The sequence below is a fragment of the Odontesthes bonariensis genome, chromosome 1 (assembly GCF_027942865.1).
Source record: "Odontesthes bonariensis isolate fOdoBon6 chromosome 1, fOdoBon6.hap1, whole genome shotgun sequence".
In the NCBI taxonomy this organism is placed as follows: Eukaryota; Metazoa; Chordata; class Actinopteri; order Atheriniformes; family Atherinopsidae; genus Odontesthes; species Odontesthes bonariensis.
The window spans coordinates 46637193-46665190 of record NC_134506.1 but is presented as its reverse complement, the minus strand read 5'-3'; the positions used below and the strand labels follow the sequence as shown (position 1 = coordinate 46665190).

Here is a 27998-nt window from a genome sequence, read left to right as displayed (position 1 = left end):
CTCAAAAATATTCTGATCTCTGAAGTGGTTTCAACAAAACCACCATTTTCAAAAAAATGGAGCAAAACTAAATGTTCTCGTCTCCTCTGGTTCATGTCACCGAGCTAGGCGACCGGTTTCCCTCTGGGTTCTGTCTCGTGCTAAGCTAGGCTAACGGTTTCCCTTTGGGTTCTGTCTCTGTGCTAAGCTAGGCTAACGGTTTCCCTCTGGGTTCTGTCTCTGTGCTAAGCTAGGCTAACGGTTTCCCTTTAGGTTCCATCTCCGTGCTAAGCTAGGCTAAAGGTTTCCCTTTAGGTTCCATCTCCGTGCTAAGCTAGGCTAAAGGTTTCCCTCTGGGTTCCGTCTCCGTGCTAAGCTAGGCTACCGGTTTCCCTCTGGGTTCTGTCTCTGTGCTAAGCTAAGCTACCGGTTTCCCTTTGGGTTCTGTCTCTGTGCTAAGCTAGGCTAATGGTTTCCCTCTGGGTTCTGTCTCTGTGCTAAGCTAAGCTACCGGTTTCCCTTTGGGTTCTGTCTCTGTGCTAAGCTAGGCTAACGGTTTCCCTCTGGGTTCTGTCTCTGTGCTAAGCTAGGCTAAAGGTTTCCCTCTGGGTTCCGTCTCTGTGCTAAGCTAAGCTACCGGTTTCCCTCTGGGTTCTGTCTCCGTGCTAAGCTAGGCTACCGGTTTCCCTCTGGTTTCTGTCTCCGTGCTAAGCTAGGCTTCCGTTTTTTTCTCCATGCTAAACTAAGCAAAAGATCTAGTAGAACAATCACGTTTGAAAAACCATGAATCAGACACCAGCTGTAAAATCAGCTTCGAATGTTGTGTGAACACAGCCTTAATGCAACATTTAAGGGATACAACTGGGAGTTCTGGGAGGATTACTGGGATTCATCACAGACTGGGAGATCTCTCAAAGTCTGACGGGTTTTCAAAGCTTCCCAGTAAAACCAGTTCAGACCAGCTGATTACTGCAGATAGTTAGTCAAACAGCTGTTTTTCAGCCCTCAGCGTCTACAGATGTTTATTTTAATTTAATATTGATTGAGTTAAAGTTGCTTATACATATTCTATTTTTCTGCTTTTTATTTTAACAACAACAGAAAACAGATTAATCAGTTAATCTTTTGGGATCCATAAATAAGTTAATAAGTAAATAAATGAGTCAAACTCTTAAACTTTCCCTTTTTTTAAACTATTTTTGCTCGTGGAACTAATCTAAACTCAAAACATTTTTTTTACAGGCTGTATTTTTTGCCTCCTCTGTTCATCACATTACATCATTTTAGAGAAAAGTATTAATTTTATCTTCTTTAAATTTAATCCTTTACAACCAACACTTATTTCAATCAATTAAAAAATAGAAAATAAAATAAAAAAACTCTTTTTTTTTTTTTTTCCAGTGGCCGATGGTTTATCTGGGAGCTTTGAGCCCTGGCCCTCAGACGGTGGGGGAAACAATCGCAGTAACCTCTGAATATCAGTGATGTCACAAGGAGAACGGGGGGGGGGGGGGGGGCAGCCAACCTTGGACAACCTGCGGACCATCTGGCCGTTGCCCCTGCCGACAGCCTTGGAGAGGAGGCCACACAGCCGGCTTTGATGGGCGAGCAGCTGCAGGTGAACGCATGCAGAGAGCAGAAGGTGAACGCTCAACCAGAAAACTGACCCGAGGTCTGCTGACAACACTGAGCTACGACCGGGACAGTTCTGGCTTTAGCTGAAAGTCTGAAGCTGCTTCTCCACAGCTGGAATAAAACTGTGTTTGGTTCTGAGCTGGGATAAGAACCGAAGGGTCCCTGTGAACAGGTGAGCGTCCCTGTGAACAGGTGAGCGTACCTGTGAACAGGTGAGCGTCCCTGTGAACAGGTGAGCGTACCTGTGAACAGGTGAGCGTCCCTGTGAACAGGTGAGCGTACCTGTGAACAGGTGAACGTCCCTGTGAACAGGTGAACGTCCCTGTGAACAGGTGAGCGTCCCTGTGAACAGGTGAGCGTCCCTGTGAACAGGTGAGCGTCCCTGTGAACAGGTGAACGTCCCTGTGAACAGGTGAGCGTACCTGTGAACAGGTGAGCGTCCCTGTGAACAGGTGAGCGTCCCTGTGAACAGGTGAGCGTACCTGTGAACAGGTGAGCGTCCCTGTGAACAGGTGAGCGTACCTGTGAACAGGTGAGCGTCCCTGTGAACAGGTGAGCGTACCTGTGAACAGGTGAACGTCCCTGTGAACAGGTGAACTTACCTGTGAACAGGTGAGCGTCCCTGTGAACAGGTGAGCGTCCCTGTGAACAGGTGAGCGTCCCTGTGAACAGGTGAACGTCCCTGTGAACAGGTGAGCGTACCTGTGAACAGGTGAGCGTCCCTGTGAACAGGTGAGCGTCCCTGTGAACAGGTGAGCGTCCCTGTGAACAGGTGAGCGTACCTGTGAACAGGTGAACTTACCTGTGAACAGGTGAGCGTCCCTGTGAACAGGTGAGCGTCCCTGTGAACAGGTGAAGTTACCTGTGAACAGGTGAGCGTCCCTGTGAACAGGTGAAGTTACCTGTGAACAGGTGAACGTCCCTGTGAACAGGTGAACTTACCTGTGAACAGGTGAGCGTCCCTGTGAACAGGTGAGCGTCCCTGTGAACAGGTGAAGTTACCTGTGAACAGGTGAGCGTCCCTGTGAACAGGTGAGCGTCCCCGTGAACAGGTGAGCGTCCCCGTGAACATGTGAGCGTCCCCGTGAACAGGTGAGCGTCCCCGTGAACAGGTGAGCATACCTGTGAATAGGTGAACGTCCCTGTGAACAGGTGAACTTACCTGTGAACAGGTGAACTTACCTGTGAACAGGTGAGCGTCCCTGTGAACAGATGAACGTCCCTGTGAACAGGTGAACGTCCCTGTGAACAGGTGAGCGTCCCTGTGAACAGGTGAACGTCCCTGTGAACAGGTGAGCGTCCCTGTGAACAGGTGAACGTCCCTGTGAACAGGTGAGCGTCCCTGTGAACAGGTGAACGTCCCTGTGAACAGGTGAGCGTCCCTGTGAACAGGTGAGCGTCCCTGTGAATAGGTGAGCGTCCCTGTGAACGTCTTTGTGAACAGGTGAACGTACCTGTGAACAGGTGAACGTACCTGTGAACAGGCGAACGTCCCTGTGAACAGGTGAGCGTCCCTGTGAACAGGCGAACGTCCCTGTGAACAGGCGAACGTCTTTGTGAACAGGTGAGCGTACCTGCGTCCGGAGCTGAGCGCAGGTCCTCTGGGACTCGTGCAGCTGCGTCTCCAGCTCCCGCAGCAGCTGCCTCTGCACCGACAGCTGCTCCTGCAGGGCGCAGTTCTTCATCTGCACCTCAGCCAGAGCCTTCTGCAGGTCGGGCGACTCGACCGTCTGCGTCACGTACTGAGGAGCAAAACACACCTGAAACAGCTGAAACAAACAGCTGAAACAGCTGAAAAACTGAAACACCTGAAACAAACACCTGAAACACCTGAAACACCTGAAACAAACAGCTGAAACAGCTTAGACAAACACCTGAAACAGCTTAAACAAACACCTGAAACAGCTGAAACCACTGAAACAAACACCTGAAACAAACACCTGAAAAACACACCTGAAACAGCTTAAACAAACACCTGAAACAAACACCTGAAACTAACAGCTGAAAAACACACCTGAAACAACTGAAACACCTGAAACAAACACCTGAAACAGCTTAAACAAACACCTGAAACAGCTGAAACAAACACCTGAAACAGCTGAAACAAACACCTGAAACAGCTGAAACAAACACCTGAAACAAACACCTGAAAAACACACCTGAAACAGCTGAAACAGCTGAAACAAACACCTGAAACAGCTGAAACAAACACCTGAAACACCTGAAACCAACACCTGAAACAAACACCTGAAACAAACACCTGAAACACCTGAAACCAACACCTGAAACAAACACCTGAAACAAACACCTGAAACAACTGAAACAGCTGAAACAAACACCTGAAACACCTGAAACCAACACCTGAAACAAACACCTGAAACTAACAGCTGAAAATTAAACACACCTGAAACAGCTGAAACAAACACCTGAAACAGCTGAAACAAACACCTGAAACAGCTGAAACAAACACCTGAAACAGCTGAAACAAACACCTGAAACAGCTGAAACAAACACCTGAAACAAACACCTGAAAAACACACCTGAAACACCTGAAACAGCTGAAACAAACACCTGAAACACCTGAAACCAACACCTGAAACAAACACCTGAAACTAACAGCTGAAAATTAAACACACCTGAAACAGCTGAAACAAACACCTGAAACAGCTTAAACAAACACCTGAAACAGCTGAAACAAACACCTGAAACAGCTGAAACAAACACCTGAAAAACACACTTGAAACACCTGAAACAGCTGAAACAAACACCTGAAACACCTGAAACCAACAGCTGAAACAAACACCTGAAACAGCTGAAACAAACACCTGAAACAGCTGAAACAAACAGCTGAAACAAACAGCTGAAACACCTCAAACAAACACCTGAAAAAAGCTGAAACAAACACCTGAAACACCTGAAACAAACAGCTGAAACAAACAGCTGAAACAGCTGAAAAAAAACACCTGAAACAGCTGAAACAAACACCTGAAAAAGCTGAAACAAACACCTGAAAAAGCTGAAACAAACACCTGAAACAAACACCTGAAACCACTGAAACAAACACCTGAAACACCTGAAACCACTGAAACAAACACTTGAAACACCTCAAACAAACACCTGAAAAAGCTGAAACAAACACCTGAAACAACTGAAACAAACACCTGAAATAGCTGAAACAAACAGCTGAAACAGCTTAAACAAACACCTGAAACAGCTGAAACAGCTGAAACAAACACCTGAAATAGCTGAAACACCTGAAACAAACACCTGAAACAAACAGCTGAAACACCTGAAACAAACACCTGAAACAAACACCTGAAACAGCTGAAACAGCTGAAACAAACACCTGAAACAAACACCTGAAACAAACACCTGAAACAGCTGAAACAAACACCTGAAAAAGCTGAAACAAACACCTGAAACAACTGAAACAAACACCTGAAATAGCTGAAACAAACAGCTGAAACAGCTTAAACAAACACCTGAAACAGCTGAAACAGCTGAAACAAACACCTGAAATAGCTGAAACACCTGAAACAAACACCTGAAACAAACAGCTGAAACACCTGAAACAAACACCTGAAACAAACACCTGAAACAGCTGAAACAGCTGAAACAAACACCTGAAACAAACACCTGAAACAAACACCTGAAACAGCTGAAACAGCTGAAACAAACACCTGAAACAAACACCTGAAACAAACACCTGAAACAGCTGAAACAAACACCTGAAAAAGCTGAAACAAACACCTGAAACAACTGAAACAAACACCTGAAATAGCTGAAACAAACAGCTGAAACAGCTTAAACAAACACCTGAAACAGCTGAAACAGCTGAAACAAACACCTGAAATAGCTGAAACACCTGAAACAAACACCTGAAACAAACAGCTGAAACACCTGAAACAAACACCTGAAACAAACACCTGAAACAGCTGAAACAGCTGAAACAAACACCTGAAACAAACACCTGAAACAAACACCTGAAACAGCTGAAACAAACACCTGAAACAAACACCTGAAACAAACACCTGAAACAGCTGAAACAAACACCTGAAACAAACACCTGAAACAAACAGCTGAAACAGCTGAAACAAACACCTGAAACAAACAGCTGAAACAAACACCTGAAACAAACACTTGAAACACCTGAAACCAACAGCTGAAACAAACAGCTGAAACACCTGAAACAAACACTTGAAACAGCTGAAACAAACAGATGAAACACCTGAAACAAACAGCTGAAACAAACAGCTGAAACACCTGAAACAAACACCTGAAATAGCTGAAACAAACACCTGAAACAGCTTAAACAAACACCTGAAACAAACAGCTGAAACAAACAGCTGAAACAAACAGCTGAAACAGCTGAAACACCTAAAACAGCTGAAACAAACAGCTGAAACACCTGAAACCACTGAAACAAACACTTGAAACACCTCAAACAAACACCTGAAAAAGCTGAAACAAACACCTGAAACAACTGAAACAAACACCTGAAATAGCTGAAACAAACAGCTGAAACAGCTTAAACAAACACCTGAAACAGCTGAAACAGCTGAAACAAACACCTGAAACACCTGAAACACCTGAAACAAACACCTGAAACAAACAGCTGAAACACCTGAAACAAACACCTGAAACAGCTGAAACAAACACCTGAAACAAACAGCTGAAACAAACACTTGAAACACCTGAAACCAACAGCTGAAACAAACAGCTGAAACAAACAGCTGAAACACCTGAAACAAACACCTGAAACAAACACTTGAAACAGCTGAAACAAACAGCTGAAACAGCTTAAACAAACACCTGAAACAAACAGCTGAAACAAACAGCTGAAACAGCTGAAACAAACAGCTGAAACAGCTGAAACAAACAGCTGAAACAAACAGCTGAAACAAACACATGAAACAGCTGAAACAGCTGAAACAAACACATGAAACAGCTGAAACAGCTGAAACAAACAGCTGAAACAAACAGCTGAAACACCTCCTGATCAGAAGTTAAACTTCTCTGTGTTCTGGGTTTAATCCTGACTGAAGGAATCTGATCATTCTTCATCTAAATTCAATGATCCAGATTGACAGAAAACTCTAAAAAACTCTGAAACCTGATCTACGGATCCGAAGGTTCTCATCTCTGCCGGCCGCTGAAGTGAAATCTAAAATCGGTCTGAAAGCTTCCACATGAACCATGACAGAAACCTGGAAGTGTGGCGGACCCTCACCTTGACTCTGGGGGGCGCCCCCGCCTGCCTGGCGAGCTCGTCCTCGCACTCCCGCAGACGGAAGCAGAGCTTCTGCTCCGCCTCCACCTGCCTCCGCCTGGACTCCTCCAGCTGCCGGCGGCTGTCGTCCAGCTGCCGGTGGAGCGCCTCCACCCGGGAGCTCTTCTCCAGGAGCTGCCGCTCCAGCTCGGCCAGCCGGTGCTCCCTCTGCCGGGCCTGGTGCTCCCAGCGGGACCCGTCCCTCCGCAGGGCCTCGGCATCCTGCGGCAGGAAGGGGGGCGGGGTTTAACGGGGTCAGAACCAGGTGTGACCCTGGGACAGTTCAGATCCTGGGACAGCTCTGACCCTGGGACAGTTATAACCCTGGGACAGCTCTGACCCTGGGACAGCTCTGACCCTGGGACAGTTCTGATCCTAGGACAGCTCTGACCCTGGGACAGCTCTGACCCTGGGACAGCTCTGACCCTGGGACAGTTCTGACCCTGGGACAGTTATAACCCTGGGACAGTTATAACCCTGGGACAGTTCTGACCCTGGGACAGCTCCGACCCTGGGACAGCTCTGACCCTGGGACAGCTCTGACCCTGGGACAGTTATAACCCTGGGACAGTTATAACCCTGGGACAGTTCTGACCCTGGGACAGCTCCGACCCTGGGACAGCTCTGATCCTGGGACAGCTCTGACCCTGGGACAGCTCTGACCCTGGGACAGTTCTGACCCTGGGACAGTTCAGATCCTGGGACAGCTCTGACCCTGGGACAGTTCTGACCCTGGGACAGTTCTGACCCTGGGACAGTTCAGATCCTGGGACAGCTCTGACCCTGGGACAGTTATAACCCTGGGACAGCTCTGACCCTGGGACAGCTCTGACGCTGGGACAGTTATAACCCTGGGACAGCTCTGACCCTGGGACAGCTCTGACCCTAGGACAGCTCTGATCCTGGGACAGTTATAACCCTGGGACAGCTCTGACCCTGGGACAGTTCTGACCCTAGGACAGCTCTGATCCTGGGACAGTTATAACCCTGGGACAGCTCTGACCCTGGGACAGTTCTGACCCTAGGACAGCTCTGATCCTGGGACAGTTATAACCCTGGGACAGCTCTGACCCTGGGACAGCTCTGACCCTGGGACAGTTATAACCCTGGGACAGTTATAACCCTGGGACAGCTCTGATCCTGGGACAGTTCTGACCCTAGGACAGCTCTGACCCTGGGACAGCTCTGACCCTGGGACAGTTATAACCCTGGGACAGCTCTGACCCTGGGACAGCTCTGACCCTGGGACAGCTCTAACCCTGGGACAGTTCTGACCCTGGGACAGCTCTGACCCTGGGACAGCTCTGACCCTGGGACAGCTCTAACCCTGGGACAGTTCTGACCCTAGGACAGTTCTGACCCTGGGACAGTTATAACCCTGGGACAGCTCTGACCCTGGGACAGCTCTGACCCTGGGACAGCTCTGACCCTGGGACAGTTCTGATCCTGGGACAGTTCTGACCCTGGGACAGCTCTGACCCTGGGACAGCTCTGACCCTGGGACAGTTCTGATCCTGGGACAGTTCTGATCCTGGGACAGTTCTGACCCTGGGACAGTTCTGATCCTGGGACAGTTCTGACCCTGGGACAGCTCTGACCCTGGGACAGTTCTGATCCTGGGACAGTTCTGACCCTGGGACAGCTCTGACCCTGGGACAGCTCTGACCCTGGGACAGGTCTGACCCTGGGACAGCTCTGACCCTGGGACAGCTCTGACCCTGGGACAGTTATAACCCTGGGACAGCTCTGACCCTGGGACAGGTCTGACCCTGGGACAGCTCTGACCCTGGGACAGTTATAACCCTGGGACAGTTCTGACCTTGGGACAGTTCTGACCCTAGGACAGGTCTGACCCTGGGACAGGTCTGATCCTGGGACAGGTCTGATCCTGGGACAGCTCTAACCCTGGGACAGCTCTGACCCTAGGACAGCTCTGACCCTGGGACAGTTATAACCCTGGGACAGCTCTGACCCTGGGACAGCTCTGATCCTGGGACAGTTATAACCCTGGGACAGCTCTGACGCTGGGACAGGTCTGACCCTGGGACAGTTATAACCCTGGGACAGTTCTGATCCTGGGACAGCTCTGATCCTGGGACAGCTCTGATCCTGGGACAGCTCTGACCCTGGGACAGCTCTGATCCTGGGACAGTTATAACCCTGGGACAGCTCTGATCCTGGGACAGTTATAACCCTGGGACAGCTCTGACCCTGGGACAGCTCTGACCCTGGGACAGGTCTGACCCTGGGACAGCTCTGACCCTGGGACAGCTCTGACCCTGGGACAGTTATAACCCTGGGACAGCTCTGACCCTGGGACAGGTCTGACCCTGGGACAGGTCTGACCCTGGGACAGTTATAACCCTGGGACAGCTCTGACCCTGGGACAGCTCTGACCCTGGGACAGTTATAACCCTGGGACAGCTCTGACCCTGGGACAGCTCTGATCCTGGGACAGCTCTGATCCTGGGACAGCTCTGACCCTGGGACAGCTCTGACCCTGGGACAGTTATAACCCTGGGACAGCTCTGACCCTGGGACAGCTCTGATCCTGGGACAGCTCTGATCCTGGGACAGCTCTGACCCTGGGACAGTTCTGACCCTGGGACAGTTATAACCCTGGGACAGCTCTGACCCTGGGACAGCTCTGACCCTGGGACAGCTCTGACCCTGGGACAGTTATAACCCTGGGACAGCTCTGACCCTGGGACAGCTCTGACCCTGGGACAGTTATAACCCTGGGACAGCTCTGACCCTGGGACAGCTCTGACCCTGGGACAGCTCTGACCCTGGGACAGTTCTGACCCTGGGACAGTTATAACCCTGGGACAGCTCTGATCCTGGGACAGTTCTGACCCTGGGACAGTTCTGACCCTTGGACAGTTATAACCCTGGGACAGCTCTGATCCTGGGACAGTTCTGACCCTAGGACAGGTCTGACCCTGGGACAGGTCTGACCCTAGGACAGCTCTGACCCTGGGACAGTTATAACCCTGGGACAGCTCTGATCCTGGGACAGTTATAACCCTGGGTCAGCTCTGACCCTGGGACAGTTATAACCCTGGGACAGCTCTGATCCTGGGACAGCTCTGACCCTGGGACAGTTCTGACCCTGGGACAGTTATAACCCTGGGACAGCTCTGATCCTGGGACAGTTCTGACCCTGGGACAGTTCTGACCCTTGGACAGTTATAACCCTGGGACAGCTCTGATCCTGGGACAGTTCTGACCCTAGGACAGGTCTGACCCTGGGACAGGTCTGACCCTAGGACAGCTCTGACCCTGGGTCAGCTCTGACCCTGGGACAGTTATAACCCTGGGACAGTTCTGACCCTGGGACAGCTCTGACCCTGGGACAGCTCTGACCCTGGGACAGTTATAACCCTGGGACAGCTCTGACCCTGGGACAGCTCTGATCCTGGGACAGTTATAACCCTGGGACAGCTCTGATCCTGGGACAGCTCTGACCCTGGGACAGTTATAACCCTGGGACAGTTATAACCCTGGGACAGCTCTGATCCTGGGACAGCTCTGATCCTGGGACAGCTCTGACCCTGGGACAGTTCTGACCCTGGGACAGTTATAACCCTGGGACAGCTCTGACCCTGGGACAGTTATAACCCTGAGACAGCTCTGACCCTGGGACAGTTATAACCCTGGGACAGCTCTGACCCTGGGACAGTTCTGACCCTGGGACAGCTCTGACCCTGGGACAGTTCTGATCCTGGGACAGTTCTGACCCTGGGACAGCTCTGACCCTGGGACAGCTCTGACCCTGGGACAGGTCTGACCCTGGGACAGCTCTGACCCTGGGACAGCTCTGACCCTGGGACAGTTATAACCCTGGGACAGCTCTGACCCTGGGACAGGTCTGACCCTGGGACAGCTCTGACCCTGGGACAGTTATAACCCTGGGACAGTTCTGACCTTGGGACAGTTCTGACCCTAGGACAGGTCTGACCCTGGGACAGGTCTGATCCTGGGACAGGTCTGATCCTGGGACAGCTCTGACCCTGGGACAGCTCTGACCCTAGGACAGCTCTGACCCTGGGACAGTTATAACCCTAGGACAGCTCTGACCCTGGGACAGTTATAACCCTGGGACAGCTCTGACCCTGGGACAGCTCTGACCCTGGGACAGGTCTGACCCTGGGACAGCTCTGACCCTGGGACAGCTCTGATCCTGGGACAGCTCTGACCCTGGGACAGCTCTGACCCTGGGACAGCTCTGATCCTGGGACAGCTCTGATCCTGGGACAGCTCTGATCCTGGGACAGCTCTGACCCTGGGACAGCTCTGATCCTGGGACAGTTATAACCCTGGGACAGCTCTGATCCTGGGACAGTTATAACCCTGGGACAGCTCTGACCCTGGGACAGCTCTGACCCTGGGACAGCTCTGACCCTGGGACAGTTATAACCCTGGGACAGCTCTGACCCTGGGACAGCTCTGACCCTGGGACAGCTCTGACCCTGGGACAGCTCTGACCCTGGGACAGCTCTGACCCTGGGACAGTTATAACCCTGGGACAGCTCTGACCCTGGGACAGGTCTGACCCTGGGACAGTTATAACCCTGGGACAGCTCTGACCCTGGGACAGCTCTGACCCTGGGACAGTTATAACCCTGGGACAGCTCTGACCCTGGGACAGCTCTGATCCTGGGACAGCTCTGATCCTGGGACAGCTCTGACCCTGGGACAGTTCTGACCCTGGGACAGTTATAACCCTGGGACAGCTCTGACCCTGGGACAGCTCTGACCCTGGGACAGCTCTGACCCTGGGACAGTTATAACCCTGGGACAGCTCTGACCCTGGGACAGCTCTGACCCTGGGACAGTTATAACCCTGGGACAGCTCTGACCCTGGGACAGCTCTGACCCTGGGACAGCTCTGACCCTGGGACAGTTCTGACCCTGGGACAGTTATAACCCTGGGACAGCTCTGATCCTGGGACAGTTCTGACCCTGGGACAGTTCTGACCCTTGGACAGTTATAACCCTGGGACAGCTCTGATCCTGGGACAGTTCTGACCCTAGGACAGGTCTGACCCTGGGACAGGTCTGACCCTAGGACAGCTCTGACCCTGGGTCAGCTCTGACCCTGGGACAGTTATAACCCTGGGACAGTTCTGACCCTGGGACAGCTCTGACCCTGGGACAGCTCTGACCCTGGGACAGTTATAACCCTGGGACAGCTCTGACCCTGGGACAGCTCTGATCCTGGGACAGTTATAACCCTGGGACAGCTCTGATCCTGGGACAGCTCTGACCCTGGGACAGTTATAACCCTGGGACAGTTATAACCCTGGGACAGCTCTGATCCTGGGACAGCTCTGATCCTGGGACAGCTCTGACCCTGGGACAGTTCTGACCCTGGGACAGTTATAACCCTGGGACAGCTCTGACCCTGGGACAGTTATAACCCTGGGACAGCTCTGACCCTGGGACAGTTATAACCCTGGGACAGCTCTGACCCTGGGACAGTTCTGACCCTGGGACAGTTATAACCCTGGGACAGCTCTGACCCTGGGACAGTTATAACCCTGGGACAGCTCTGACCCTGGGACAGTTATAACCCTGGGACAGCTCTGACCCTGGGACAGCTCTGACCCTGGGACAGTTATAACCCTGGGACAGTTCTGACCCTGGGACAGTTATAACCCTGGGACAGCTCTGATCCTGGGACAGTTCTGACCCTAGGACAGGTCTGACCCTGGGACAGGTCTGACCCTAGGACAGCTCTGACCCTGGGACAGTTCTGACCCTGGGACAGCTCTGACCCTGGGACAGCTCTGACCCTGGGACAGTTATAACCCTGGGACAGCTCTGATCCTGGGACAGCTCTAACCCTGGGACAGCTCTGACCCTGGGACAGCTCTAACCCTGGGACAGCTCTGACCCTGGGACAGTTATAACCCTGGGACAGCTCTGACCCTGGGACCATCTGTACACCTGTGAGCTCACCTGGCTGTGGGGGCAGTGGCTGCAGACGGCTGCAGCCGCCTCCAGCTTCTGAAGTTCTGAGCTCCGGCATGACTTCAGCTCCTGCTTCAGACGCTCGTTCTCCACCAGCAGCAGCTCCAGCTGCTTCTCCAGGTCCGTCGCCCCCTAAAGGACGGGAGGACACACACCTGAATCACTTTGAATCAGACCCAATCTGAGGCCCATGTGTGTGTGCTGTGTTCACCCTGAGGCTGGGATGCTCCTCAGGCTGCCTCACCAGTTCAGAGCGGAGTCTCTCCACCTCCTGAGTCTGATCCAACAGCTTCTGCTCCAGCTCCTCCACCTGCAAACAAACCAGGTTCGTTACGTCTACAAACACCGGACGGGTCCGACTGGTTTTATGTGTGACGCAACGAGCACAAATCAAGCTGACGGATGAACAGCAGCTGGGAAAATGTTGCGTTACACAAGTTTTCAAAGACTAATCTCAGCTTAGAGGTGATGCACATGTTCAGACTGCAGAAACAGCCAGTTACAGATTCTATCAGAGTTTTTCTGTGGCCCCAGAACTACTTAAACTGGTTCTACGGTTGGTTCTGAACAGTAAAGACTCTGAGCATCATTTCTTTAAGACTCTTAAATAAAAGTTCAGACTAATTAACTAATTAGTTTTTACTTGTGTTTTTGTGCCCAAATGTTTTATCGTCTGTTAAACCTGTTTGAGAAGGATTCTGAAGTCTGAGAGGAAACCTGATGAAAAACATGTGACTCAGAGCAGCTTTATGGGGAGTTCAGCCGGATTAATGAACACTTTATACTGTTTTTACTGGAAGTTTGGAGCCTGAACAGAGCAGCTGAGTCCAGCTGGGTGTTTCCATGCAGGAGGGACCCAAACCCAGCTGGGTCCTCTTCGGTTCTGGTCTGGTTTCAGTCCGACTGACGTGTTTTCATGGTTCTGATTAAACATCTGCAGCTCATCCAGAACGCTGCTGCTGGAGTTTTAACCCGGACTAAGAGATCTGAACACATCACAGCAGCTTTAAAATCTTTACTCTGGCTTCCAGTCAGTCACAGAATAGATTTTAAAAGCCTGCTGATGGTTTACATCTGTGATCTGTTCAGAGAATATAAAGCCAGCAGAGCTCTTAGATCCAAGGACTCAGGTCAGCTGGTCCAGTCCAGAGTCCAGACTAAACATGGAGAAGCAGCATTTAGCTGTTATGCTGCAAACAAGTGGAACTAACTGCCAGTGGAGATTAAACTTTCACCAAATGGAGACATTTTTAAATCCAGGTTAAAAACATTTCTGCTCTCATGTGTCTATGCATGAAATCTGCACGATATCTTTGAACTTATCTGGACTGTTGCTGGTTTTTAAATTAATTTAAATTATTTTATTTGTTTCTCTTTATATTCTTTTATATATTTTTAAAGGTTGCAATGCTTTTATTTTATGTGAAGCACTTTGAACTGTTTGGACATGAAATGTGCTACAGATAAATTTGATTTGACACAGAATAAACATCTGGATCCTGATTAGGAATCAGGGAAAGATGCTGCAGTATCACATCTTTGGGTGCGACAGAAACATTAAGATGTGCTGCAGGGAGAGAAGATTTAAAGACCCAGCTGTGGACGAACACACCTGTGGACGTACCTGTGTGCGCAGCCGAGTGACGAGCTGCTCTTCCTCTACACAGCTGAAGTAATCCTCGCCGGGCTGCAACGACCTCGCACCTGAACACACGTCACATTGAACTGCATCAACCACCTGCTTCCTCTGGTCAGAACGTTCCTTTGGATATGAAACAAACGGCGTCTCACCGCTGGGCGAAGGCGGCTGCGCCTCGCCTCCGCCCGCCCTCTGCTGGACGCTGTGCTGCAGCTGCTGCACCAGCAGGTGACGGGCGACTTCCTCCGAGCGCAGACGAGCCTGGAACTCACACACTTTGTCCTGTAGAGTCTGAACACACAGAAACATATGTTACAGCATCTGTGCTCCAGATTCTGTTTGAAATGTGAGCTGAAAACGACAGACTGAGAGGGGCGGGGACGCTACAGACAGAAGAAGAATGAAGGTTTTTACATGGGCAGGAGTCCACCAGCAGGACCAGGTGACTCTCTGCAGGAGAGGACGGCGTGGAAAAATGGACCAGAGAGAGAGGACGGCGTGGAAAAATGGACCAGAGAGAGGACGGCGTGGAAAAATGGACCAGAGAGAGAGGACGGCGTGGAAAAATGGACCAGAGAGAGACACAACAACAAAGAAGAAGGTGAAATCTGAACAGACAGATGTAAGGAAAAAGGTGAATGTGGGGAAAAGACAAGCTGAGTTACTGCAGAAAAACTGAGGCTCCGCCTTTTTTAACAGGTAAAGGATCGTCAGAGCTGCAACCTGCATCCAGTGTTTCATTTGATCAAATATTACTAAGCATGTTTTCAAACAGACTTTGGCTGTGTTCGAAACCGCATACTTATCCTACTACTCATACTAACTTTCTGAGTTAGTATGCGAGTTTGAGTAAGCGCGAAGTTCCTGGATGCATACTAGATTCTCCTAAATGTTGGGTATGCATCATGAGGTCACTACTCATACTCAAACTACCCAAGATGCAACGTAACGTGACGTCGCCGATCGTCATTTCCTGTCAAAACGGCAGTTTCAAGCTAGCTACAACGAGGGTAGGTTCACTTCCTGTTTTCAAAACAAAAGCACCAATTGTATGGTAATGGCTTTCCCTGTGATAAAAGGCAACGGGTATTTTATTTTGTGAAAATAACCGGAAGTGCGTTAGCTCACTGCGGCTAGCTTTAGTAGCGCCGAATTCGTGGGAACAAAATTGTAAACAGCCGGTATTTTGTCAGGTTTTCAACACGTTGGGGATCTAAACGACTACTTTCTCTCCTGAAAATGTTTCAAATGTTGCTAAAGTTTACAGAGTTTAGAGCTTAAAGGGGAACTCCGGGGCATTTGAAGCGCATTTCCATTGCTAGAGGTTGTCAAATACTGACGGTAGGACACAGACAGGTGCAAATCTGCGCTCCCTGTGCGGCGATCGCGCTGTTTGCGCAGCCTGTCATGCGAGGCTAATACGTGGTGGCTAAGGGGCAAGCGCTAACCCTTCCACGTAAAACAACAACTTGCACACAGCAGAAACGTCACACCACTTTATAAACCATCCGACAATAAAGTCACAAGCCTTACCATCAAAACCATATGCATGGTTCTCACATTACTGGCATGGGGACGTTACAAAACAACTTTATAAACAGCATGTAACTTACCTCTTGTCGGTATGCTTGCGGATGTGAAAGCCCAAAAGAGTCGATGGACGATACTCCCATATACAAAACAATTGTCTTCTCTAGAAAAACTGCGTTCAAGTATTTAAAACATTACAACAATATTACTGGGCATGTAACCTCTAGCAATGGAAATGCGCTTCAAATGCCCCGGAGTTCCCCTTTAAGAGAAATCAGCTTCAGGCCGGCTGATTTCGGCTCGGGCAGGAGCCAAAAGGCATTGTGGGTAAACGCTCTGCATACTGTCTGATTAATGAGTATGCAGTATGCAGTATGCAGTATGTAGTATGTAGTATGCAGTATGTAGTTTCGAACAGCCTTAGTTTTCTTTGCACGATTCTGGTTCTGTGTTCTGCTACCTCAGTTGGGTCAGAGGTCAGCAGTGGTGGTCTCTTAGTGGTCTCCTGTTTCCTTACCTGGATGAGCAGCTGCTGGCTCGGTGCGGTTGTGTCGGTGAGCTCGGCGGTCACCAGGGGGCGCTGTGAGAAGGGGGCTGTGGGCAGAGACAGGAAGGAGCCTTCGTCTTCACCATCACTCATCAGAAAGTCCACTGAGCTCGCTGCAGAGAGACAGAGCGACCCGGTTACAGCATGAAGGGAAACCGAACATTTACTGAACATCAACAACATTTAGTGAATCAACAACAAGAGAAAAAAAGACTAACAGATAAAGTGAGTCTGAACGACAGGTTCACCTGAAATAAGAAGCATTCCAGCTGCTGTAAAGCTGCTCCAGCTGCTGCTCCAGCTGCTGCTCCAGCTGCTGCTCCAGCTGCTGCTACAGCTGCTGTAAAGCTGCTCCAGCTGCTGTAAAGCTGCTCCAGCTGCTGCTCCAGCTGCTGCTCCAGCTGCTGTAAAGCTGCTCCAGCTGCTGCTCCAGCTGCTGCTACAGCTGCTGTAAAGCTGCTCCAGCTGCTGTAAAGCTGCTCCAGCTGCTGCTCCAGCTGCTGCTACAGCTGCTGTAAAGCTGCTCCAGCTGCTGCTCCAGCTGCTGCTCCAGCTGCTGTAAAGCTGCTCCAGCTGCTCCAGCTGCTGTAAAGCTGCTCCAGCTGCTGCTCCAGCTGCTGTAAAGCTGCTGTAAAGCTGCTCCAGCTGCTGTAAAGCTGCTCCAGCTGCTGCTCCAGCTGCTGCTCCAGCTGCTGCTCCAGCTGCTGCTCCAGCTGCTGCTCCAGCTGCTGTAAAGCTGCTCCAGCTGCTCCAGCTGCTGTAAAGCTGCTCCAGCTGCTGCTCCAGCTGCTGTAAAGCTGCTGTAAAGCTGCTCCAGCTGCTGTAAAGCTGCTGTAAAGCTGCTCCAGCTGCTGTAAAGCTGCTCCAGCTGCTCCAGCTGCTGTAAAGCTGCTGTAAAGCTGCTCCAGCTGCTCCAGCTGCTGCTCCAGCTGCTCCAGCTGCTGTAAAGCTGCTCCAGCTGCTCCAGCTGCTGTAAAGCTGCTGTAAAGCTGCTCCAGCTGCTGCTCCAGCTGCTCCAGCTGCTGCTCCAGCTGCTCCAGCTGCTGTAAAGCTGCTGTAAAGCTGCTCCAGCTGCTCCAGCTGCTGTAAAGCTGCTCCAGCTGCTCCAGCTGCTGTAAAGCTGCTGTAAAGCTGCTCCAGCTGCTGCTCCAGCTGCTGTAAAGCTGCTGTAAAGCTGCTCCAGCTGCTGTAAAGCTGCTGTAAAGCTGCTCCAGCTGCTGTAAAGCTGCTGTAAAGCTGCTCCAGCTGCTGTAAAGCTGCTCCAGCTGCTGCAAAGCTGCTCCAGCTGCTGCTCCAGCTGCTGCTCCAGCTGCTGTAAAGCTGCTGTAAAGCTGCTGTAAAGCTGCTCCAGCTGCTGTAAAGCTGCTGTAAAGCTGCTCCAGCTGCTGTAAAGCTGCTCCAGCTGCTGTAAAGCTGCTGTAAAGCTGCTCCAGCTGCTCCAGCTGCTGCTCCAGCTGCTCCAGCTGCTGTAAAGCTGCTCCAGCTGCTGTAAAGCTGCTCCAGCTGCTCCAGCTGCTGTAAAGCTGCTGTAAAGCTGCTCCAGCTGCTCCAGCTGCTGCTCCAGCTGCTCCAGCTGCTGTAAAGCTGCTCCAGCTGCTCCAGCTGCTGTAAAGCTGCTGTAAAGCTGCTCCAGCTGCTCCAGCTGCTGCTCCAGCTGCTCCAGCTGCTGCTAAGCGGCTCCAGCTGCTGCTAAGCGGCTCCAGCTGCTGCTAAGCGGCTCCAGCTGCTGGAAAGCGGCTCCAGCTGCTGGAAAGCGGCTCCAGCTGCTGGAAAGCGGCTCCAGCTGCTGGAAAGCTGCTCTTTAGAGTATTTGAGGACAAAGCGTGTTGAAACTAATGAATGATCAGTGATTACTGAGCTTGCTGAAGGGCAACAGCCTGCATTCTTCCCCTGAACTGGGTCTGAGCTCCAGTTCTTCTGCTCAGTAAACCGGCACTCCTCCTGATCGCCGTGGAAACCAGTCCGACCAGATAACAGCTGATAACGGCTGCTGACACATTAACCTGCTCAGTGTGTGTGTGTGTGTGTGTGTGTGTGTGTGTGTGTGTGTGTGTGTGTGTGTCTCTCAGTGCATGAGGCCTCAGTTCTGAGAACAATCTGCACTTTGTGGAGAAAATCTGAGCATTAATCAGACTTAACTCACACAAACACGTGTATGTTTCCATCTCTGTGGGGACCCTGCTGATATACAACATTCCCAGGCCTTTAACCCTGAACTCTATTCAGAACCCTTAAAAAAAAAAAAAAAGTCCTTTAGTTGGTTTGTCCCAGAGTCCGGAGACAGAAACACTGTGAGTCCATCAGTGAGTTTAACTTGTTCACCTTTAAACTTAAATTTTGGCTTAAAACAAACCAAAACTGTCCTCACTTGTAAAAATGTGAGAGTGAATGAATGAGATGAAAGTTTGAACTGCACTGTTGTATTTATAGATTAATGTTCTTATGCAAATTAATGTCTATTTTAGGTCTCGTGTCAGCAGAGAAAAGCCTAACCAGGGACGGGAGTTGTAAATTAGCACTTGTTGCTATACTCTGTATGCATCACATCAGCTACAAGCTTTGATTTGTAACCATGTCTGAATGTATTGTCCCTGTCAAATAAACTAATAAATAAATAAATAAATAAATAGCAGAAGCAGCATCCAGCCTGCTGTCAGCAGCCAGGCTCTGGGGTGGGAGGGGCTTAGATCAGTGCCCCAATGAGCAAAGCTCATTTCCACTTCTGGGATGGCAGCATTGATGCAGAAAAGCCTTCAGGACCACATCTGTTCCTGGGACGTCCGAGCACTGTTCAAACAGACCATGGAAAGCACATTCTGCACACGTTCCAAAGGCTGAGGAAGAAGAGGGTATGGGTGCATTTAGTTTCCTTCCTGTTCCGCCTTCTCTGATCCGAGGTTAAATGTTCGGTTCTGACAGTCAGGTCTTTGTTTCAGGGGGCCTCGTCTTCATCACACAGAAGATTTACATTCGATCAATAACCTGATCAGGTTCACACTTCTGACCCAGAACCACCAGGTTCTGATCAGGAAGCTCAGAAATCTGTTTCTTTAGACGGTCGGTTTTAGATTTTAAATCAACATTTATTGATCCGATCAGACGGGTTATCAGCAGGTTTGATTCCTACTTTCAGACATTTGGGGATTTTTCAGAATCAGAATTCGTTTTAAAGACTGAACTGTTCGTACTGACAGAATCAAACGGGTCATCGTCTCAGGACTAAACCCTTTTAAACTTCAGTTTCAGCGGTTCTGAAGCTGAAACAAGTTCCTTTTTCAGCCCCAAACCTTCGTCCAACTCTGAAGAACAACTTCAGACGTATTTTCAGTTCATTTCCAAATGAGTCCGTTTACATTCGGCAGATTTATCAGAATTCTGAAATAAAAAGGTCTGAATCTTCAGCAGCAGATCAGAACCGATGGCAGACCGATCAAAAGCGGTCCATAAACAGGTTCTGTGAACCACACTCAGCTGGGTTTCCACAAGAGGAAACAGGGGGTCAGCCGTGCACATGAAAAAGAGGCGTGTGCACGTGAAAAAGAGGCGTGTGCACGTGATATAAGCACAGCATTTATGAGCAGCAGCAGCAGCAGGTGGGGAGTGACTCCAACACGAGTCTCTGAGGGTTCAGGAATGAATCGTTTCATCGGGTTTTATCCAGAAAGAGAGCCGAGTGTCGTCAGCATAGAAGTGAACATATGTGTCGTGTTTCCTGATGATTTTACCCAGAGGAGGCATGTAAAGGGAGAACAGAACCGTCCCAAACCCAAATCTGTGGGATGAACCGGTCCGAAGCGCAGCTTCAGTGTCCGGGACTCGTCCTCTGACCCGTGAAGCCCCAGCGAAGCCTCAACCTGCAGAAGATCCACCTCAGAACCTCTAAACTGGGCCGTTTGGACTGAACCCGGTTCCCCTCGGCTCGTGTTGGATGCAGCAGATTCAGTTTCAGACAGATTCAGAGGCGCTGACTCAGCTTTGAGCTGTAAAAACGGGACGACTCAGCTCGCTGTTTGAGGTTCTGATGGTTCTGATGGTTCTGATGGTTCTGATGGTTCTGATGGTTCTGCGGTTCTGCGGTTCATCTCTCGCAGGGCTTACACATGCTAACTCCATCCATTCATGCTGTTTAACCCCCACGTGTGCCTCCTTTGGACAGAAAACTCAACTCAAAGCAGAACTGAAGTTTTGATGCGTTTCAGAATCTTTTCAGAATCTGTCCCGTCAGGCGTGCACGTCGGGTCCAACCAGCGGGCGGTTTGACGTGCTGAGGCAGCAGGTTTCGTGTTTGGGCTCAACATGAGCGTTCCACCTGCTGCAGCTTTCCTCTGATCGAACCTCAGCTTTCAGCTGGAAACTAAACTTTAACACAAAGGAGCGTTCTTCTGGAGGAAGCCGGGTCTGAGCAGCACCGGCTCGGACAATAGCTCCAGTGTTTGTCCACCTGATCCGTCTGCTGGGACTCAGCAGTGCTGAGCCGGCAGAAACACAAGCAAACACAAAGTGAAGGAATGTTTTCAGCTCACCTGTTGGTGCCTCTGACAGTCTCACGCTCCCAGGTGTGACTCACCTGCTTTCCTCGCTGCACACTCATGAAAAAAATGCAGCCACGCTGGAGTTTTCACCTCCCTCCCTCCCTCCCTCCCCCATCTAACCTTCCTCCTCTGAGTCAGAGACTCACCGTCCAATGAGAGGTCCTTCTTCCAGAGCTCCTGCAGGCAGGGGGCGTGGCCAATGTCCCAGGTCTTTCTTGTGCTGAACATGACCGCCGGGCTGAGCAGAGCGCTGGACCGCTGGACCGGCTGGAGACACAGAGACGGACAAAGAGTCAGAACTGAAACCATCTGCTGGTTCTGGTGCCGATGCTCGTGTTCGGGTCAAACCGGCCAACAGAGGCCGAACCAAACAGATGCAGGCCGGTGAGCAGCCAGGATGAAAAACGAGCATTTTTAACCAATTTTATGGGTTTATTGAAACAATCCTGCTGTTTAACATCTGTTTAACACCTGGCTCCATCTGTTTAACACCTGGCTCCATCTGTTTAACACCTGGCTCCATCTGTTTAACACCTGGCTCCATCTGTTTAACACCTGGCTCCATCTGTTTAACATCTGGCTCCATCTGTTTAACACCTGGCCCCATCTGTTTAACATCTGGTTCCATCTGTTTAACACCTGGCCCCATCTGTTTAACATCTGGCTCCATCTGTTTAACATCTGGCTCCATCTGTTTAACACCTGGCCCCATCTGTTTAACACCTGGCCCCATCTGTTTAACACCTGGCCCCATCTGTTTAACACCTGGCTCCATCTGTTTAACATCTGGCTCCATCTGTTTAACACCTGGCCCCATCTGTTTAACACCTGGCTCCATCTGTTTAACATCTGGCTCCATCTGTTTAACACCTGGCTCCATCTGTTTAACATCTGGCTCCATCTGTTTAACATCTGGATCCATCTAAGAAGCTTCAATGAAAACTTAATTTCTTTCACATTCGATAACTTCTGCCTTCATTCATTTCTACGTCACAGTTCTGAGTGTTACCGACCGGGTGAAGCAACAGCTCATCCACCCCCGGGGCCTTGCCACAGAGGAGCTTTTTGACCACCTCGGCAACCTTGGCCCCAGAAATGGGAGGCCCCACGTCCGAGCTCCCCGACTCTGCTTCCTCATCGGAAGGCGTGTCGGTAGGATTGAGGAGGCCCTCGAAGTATTCCCCCCACCGACTCACGACGTCCCTAGAGGAGGTCAGTAAAGCCCCGCCCTCACCATACACGGTGTTGGCGGTGATCAAATAATATTCTACATTCTCTCTGAGATAACCTTCCTGTAACAACAGGATCAGACCCATCAGATGAAGCCTCTGACTCCAGCTGCTGAATCTACTTCCCGTCCATCAGGGACGGAACACCAACACGATGACCCACAGTCTCCTGATCTAAATGTCCAGCACTGACCCGACAGCTCCGACCTCCGAGCCGCCTCCACCTATCGAACAACAGCCCCTCTGTCCTTTCTTACCGGTCCACAGCGGCTCTTCCTCTCCGCGGGATGGACGCCGCGCTGTCGGTCCAGCCAGCCCTTATTGATCAGCGTTCCCACCCAGCCCAGCATGCTACCGTCCACCCATCCGCTCGGGACCGGGTCCGCCAGCTGCTCCGAGTCCTGCTGCTGCCATCGGCTGACCTGGAGTCAGGAGCCGGTCCAGCTCCCCGGCAGCCGGCTTAGAAACACCAGATCCTGGAGCAGCAGGACAGGATGACCCCAGTGGGAAGGTAAGCCGATAATCCCCGGAGCAGATGGCCTGTTAACCCCCCGCTGACCGCGGGCCGGAGAACCGACCGGAGAGCTGAATGAGCAACTCTCACTGCAGCTCCTTAAGAAGCTGCTGGTTCTGGTTGGGTTCTGGGCACCAACAGGTCATTAAACTGTTCATCATGACACTGAACCTGCGAGATCAGCCGCTGACCAACAGAACTGGACCAACCCACCTGGGTGCGCCCCATCTGAATAAGGGGGTCAGGTGACCACAGCTCGGGATTATTCTGGCTTCACCCTGAAGCACCGGTTTCTGTCCTCAGGACTCAGCTCCGATTTCACTCCATCAATTAAAGTAATCTACTTGGTTCTAATCTCTAAATCTGATTATTTGTGGAGTGAAACTTGCTTCTTTTCCTCGGTAGCACCACCGCGCCGAACACGTCGCAGCTCTCTGTCGTAGAAGAAGAACGCGTCGCAGCTCTTCGTCGTAGAAGAAGAACGCGCCGAACGCGTCGCAGCTCTCCGTCGTAGAAGAAAAACGCGCCGAACGCGTCGCAGCTCTCCGTCGTAGAAGAAGAACGCGTCACAGCTCTCTGTCGTAGAAGAAGAACGCGTCACAGCTCTCTGTCATAGAAGAAGAACGCGTCGCAGCTCTCTGTCATAGAAGAAGAACGCGTCGCAGCTCTCTGTCATAGAAGAAGAACACGTCGCAGCTCTCTGTCATAGAAGAAGAACGCGTCGCAGCTCTCTGTCATAGAAGAAGAACGCGTTGTAGCTCTCTGTCGTAGAAGAAGAACGCATCGCAGCTCTCCGTCGTAGAAGAAGAACGCGTCGCAGCTCTCTGTCGTAGAAGAAGAACGCGTCGCAGCTCTCCGTCGTAGAAGAAGAACGCGTCGCAGCTCTCCGTCGTAGAAGAAGAACGCGTCGCAGCTCTCCGTCGTAGAAGAAGAACGCGTCGCAGCTCTCCGTCGTAGAAGAAGAACGCGTCGAACACGTCGCAGCTCTCTGTCGTAGAAGAAGAACGCGTCGCAGCTCTCCGTCGTAGAAAAAGAACACGTCGCAGCTCTCTGTCATAGAAGAAGAACGCGTCGCAGCTCTCTGTCATAGAAGAAGAACGCGTCGCAGCTCTCCGTCGTAGAAGAAGAACGCGCCGAACGCGTCGCAGCTCTCTGTCATAGAAGAAGAACGCGTCGCAGCTCTTCGTCGTAGAAGAAGAAAGCATCGCAGCTCTCTGTCATAGAAGAAGAACGCGTCGCAGCTCTCCGTCGTAGAAGAAGAACGCGCCGAACGCGTCGCAGCTCTCTGTCATAGAAGAAGAACGCGTCGCAGCTCTCCGTCGTAGAAGAAAAAACGCGCCGAACGCGTCGCAGCTCTTCGTCGTAGAAGAAGAACGCGTCGCAGCTCTCCGTCGTAGAAAAAGAACACGTCGCAGCTCTCCGTCGTAGAAGAAAAAACGCGCCGAACGCGTCGCAGCTCTTCGTCGTAGAAGAAGAACGCGTCGCAGCTCTCTGTCGTAGAAAAAGAACGCGTCGCAGCTCTCTGTCATAGAAGAAGAACGCGTCGCAGCTCTCTGTCATGGAAGAAGAACGCGTCGCAGCTCTCTGTCATAGAAGAAGAACGCGTCGCAGCTCTCTGTCGTAGAAAAAGAACGCGTCGCAGCTCTCTGTCATAGAAGAAGAACGCGTCGCAGCTCTCTGTCGTAGAAGAAGAACGCGTCGCAGCTCTCCGTCGTAGAAGAAGAACGCGCCGAACGCGTCGCAGCTCTCTGTCGTAGAAGAAGAACGCGTCGCAGCTCTTCGTCGTAGAAGAAGAACGCGTCGCAGCTCTCCGTCGTAGAAGAAAAAACGCGCCGAACGCGTCGCAGCTCTTCGTCGTAGAAGAAGAACGCGTCGCAGCTCTCCGTCGTAGAAGAAAAACGCGCCGAACGCGTCGCAGCTCTCTGTCATAGAAGAAGAACGCGTCGCAGCTCGCTGTCATAGAAGAAGAACGCATCGCAGCTCTCTGTCATAGAAGAAGAACGCGTCGCAGCTCTCTGTCGTAGAAGAAGAACGCATCGCAGCTCTCTGTCGTAGAAGAAGAACGCGTCGCAGCTCTCCGTCGTAGAAGAACGCGTCGAACACGTCGCAGCTCTCTGTCATAGAAGAAGAACGCGTCGCAGCTCTCCGTCGTAGAAGAAAAACGCGCCGAACGCGTCGCAGCTCTCTGTCATAGAAGAAGAACGCGTCGCAGCTCGCTGTCATAGAAGAAGAACGCATCGCAGCTCTCTGTCGTAGAAGAAGAACGCGTCGCAGCTCTCCGTCGTAGAAGAAGAACGCGTTGTAGCTCTCTGTCATAGAAGAAGAACGTGTCGCAGCTCTCTGTCGTAGAAGAAGAACGCGCCGAACACGTCGCAGCTCTCTGTCATAGAAGAAGAACGCATCGCAGCTCTCTGTCGTAGAAGAACGCGTCGCAGCTCTCTGTCGTAGAAGAAGAACGCATCGCAGCTCGCTGTCATAGAAGAAGAACGCATCGCAGCTCTCTGTCATAGAAGAAGAACGCGTCGCAGCTCTCTGTCGTAGAAGAAGAACGCGTCGCAGCTCTCTGTCGTAGAAGAAGAACGCATCGCAGCTCTCTGTCGTAGAAGAAGAACGTGTCGCAGCTCTCTGTCGTAGAAGAAGAACGCGCCGAACACGTCGCAGCTCTCTGTCATAGAAGAAGAACGCATCGCAGCTCTCTGTCGTAGAAGAAGAACGCGCCGAACACGTCGCAGCTCTCAGTCATAGAAGAAGAACGCGTCGCAGCTCTCTGTCGTAGAAGAACGCGTCGCAGCTCTCTGTCGTAGAAGAAGAACGCGTCGCAGCTCTCCGTCGTAGAAGAAGAACGCGTCGCAGCTCTCCGTCGTAGAAGAGGAACGCGTCGCAGCTCTCCGTCATAGAAGAAGAACGCGCCGAACACGTCACAGCTCTCTGTCAGAAGAAGAACGCATCGTAGCTCTCTGTCGTAGAAGAAGAACGCATCGCAGCTCTTTGTCGTAGAAGAAGAACGCATCGCAGCTCTCTGTCGTAGAAGAAGAACGCATCGCAGCTCTCTGTCGTAGAAGAAGAACGCGCCGAACACGTCGCAGCTCTCTGTCATAGAAGAAGAACGCGTCGCAGCTCTCCGTCGTAGAAGAAGAACGCGTCGATCACGTCGCAGCTCTCTGTCATAGAAGAAGAACGCGCCGAACACGTCACAGCTCTCTGTCATAGAAGAAGAACGCGCCGAACACGTCACAGCTCTCTGTCATAGAAGAAGAACGCGTCGCAGCTCTCCGTCGTAGAAGAAGAACGCGTCGCAGCTCTCCGTCATAGAAGAAGAACGCGTCGAACACGTCACAGCTCTCTGTCAGAAGAAGAACGCGTCGCAGCTCTCCGTCGTAGAAGAAGAACGCGTCGTAGCTCTCTGTCGTAGAAGAAGAACGCATCGCAGCTCTTTGTCGTAGAAGAAGAACGCATCGCAGCTCTCTGTCGTAGAAGAAGAACGCGTCGCAGCTCTCTGTCGTAGAAGAAGAACGCATCGTAGCTCTCTGTCGTAGAAGAAGAACGCATCGTAGCTCTCTGTCGTAGAAGAACGCATCGCAGCTCTCTGTCAGAAGAAGAACGCATCGTAGCTCTCTGTCGTAGAAGAAGAACGCATCGTAGCTCTCTGTCAGAAGAAGAACGCATCGCAGCTCTCTGTCATAGAAGAAGAACGCATCGCAGCTCTCTGTCATAGAAGAAGAACGCGTTGTAGCTCTCTGTCGTAGAAGAAGAACGCGTCACAGCTCTCTGTCGTAGAAGAAGAACGCGTCGCAGCTCTCTGTCGTAGAAGAAGAACGCATCGTAGCTCTCTGTCGTAGAAGAAGAACGTGCCGAACACGTCGCAGCTCTCTGTCGTAGAAGAAGAACGCGCCGAACACGTCGCAGCTGTCTGTCGTAGAAGAAGAACGCGTCGCAGCTCTCTGTCGTAGAAGAACGTGCTGAACACGTCGCACCTCTCTGTCGTAGAAGAAGAACGCGCCGAACGCGTCGCAGCTCTCTGTCGTAGAAGAAGAACGCATCGTAGCTCTCTGTCGTAGAAGAAGAACGCGTCGCAGCTCTCTGTCGTAGAAGAAGAACGTGCTGAACACGTCGCACCTCTCTGTCGTAGAAGAAGAACGCGTCGCAGCTCTCTGTCGTAGAAGAAGAACGCGTCGCAGCTCTCTGTCGTAGAAGAAGAACGCATCGCAGCTCTCTGTCGTAGAAGAAGAACGCATCGCAGCTCTCTGTCGTAGAAGAAGAACGCGTCGCAGCTCTCTGTCATAGAAGAAGAACGCGTCGCAGCTCTCTGTCATAGAAGAAGAACGCATCGCAGCTCTCTGTCGTAGAAGAAGAACGGGAGCCAATCAAAGGCCGATAAGGAGCAGGTATTTACCCGACCGGTTCTGACCCGCAGATTCATGAGGACTGATGTGCTTGCATGTGAATCGACGCCATTACCCGTGAGACCTCGGATCATCAGGAGGGAACCCGTCCAGAACTCTCGTCCGACCACAGAAGCTGCAGATCCACACTGTCAGAGAGCAGAAGTTGCAGATTTCCACATTTCTGGGACATTCAAACCTTAAAGCCATAAAACGGCCGACAGGAGAAAATAAATCACTTTAATCACAGTTGTCCTTCAGGCAGCAGCCCTCGCTGTGAGAGCGCCACCTGTCTGCAGAGGTGATGCTAACATGGCTCCAGTTCTGGTCAAACCCACCAGACATCAGACAGGTGGAGGAACAGAGCAGGCTTCTTTAAAGGAGATCCTGATAGATCCTGATAAGATGGTGAGTTACAGGTGAGTTCCCTCCCAGCCTGAAGGAGCCACCAGGTCCATCCTGACAGAACGAACAATCAACAACCCGTCAGACGGCTCTGGATCTGGGAACATGTTCCAGCTCGTATCAGACACTCCTCAGACTGCAGACATGATTTAAGAAGGGATTAGATGATTAAGTCGTGTGAAAAACAAAGTCCTCTGCAGCTTCAGTTTTATGCATCAGGACATATTGTGTCATTATTTATGGGACAGAACACAGAGGCAGTCTGAGCAGCTCCATAAAGGCTGAACAGGTTTGGCTTGTTTGGAAGGGCTGCAGCCTCTTCTCTCTAAAAAGAACATGGCAGCACAGCTTAGGTTTGCAA

The 27998-nt window shown here is 51.1% G+C and overlaps 1 protein-coding gene across 3 annotated transcripts in view; it reads right to left on the bottom strand.

Moving 5' to 3' along the window:
* The window catches only part of kifc3 (kinesin family member C3), a 43288-nt gene extending 20493 nt beyond the window's left edge, over positions 1-22795 (bottom strand). The window contains exons 1-9 of one of the 3 annotated variants that reach the window (XM_075468723.1): positions 22121-22795; positions 21254-21374; positions 16546-16688; positions 14651-14789; positions 14484-14563; positions 13104-13169; positions 12848-12991; positions 6845-7105; positions 3189-3356 (exon numbers count right to left, since the gene is read on the bottom strand). In XM_075468723.1, the coding sequence (XP_075324838.1) occupies positions 3189-3356; positions 6845-7105; positions 12848-12991; positions 13104-13169; positions 14484-14563; positions 14651-14789; positions 16546-16688; positions 21254-21374; positions 22121-22423 (1425 nt within the window). In that variant the 5' untranslated portion in view covers positions 22424-22795. The remainder of the gene's footprint in view (positions 1-3188; positions 3357-6844; positions 7106-12847; positions 12992-13103; positions 13170-14483; positions 14564-14650; positions 14790-16545; positions 16689-21253; positions 21375-22120) is intronic. The other 2 variants (XM_075468707.1, XM_075468715.1) reach the window with 2 other exon arrangements.
* Between the last annotated feature and the right edge of the window lie 5203 nt (positions 22796-27998).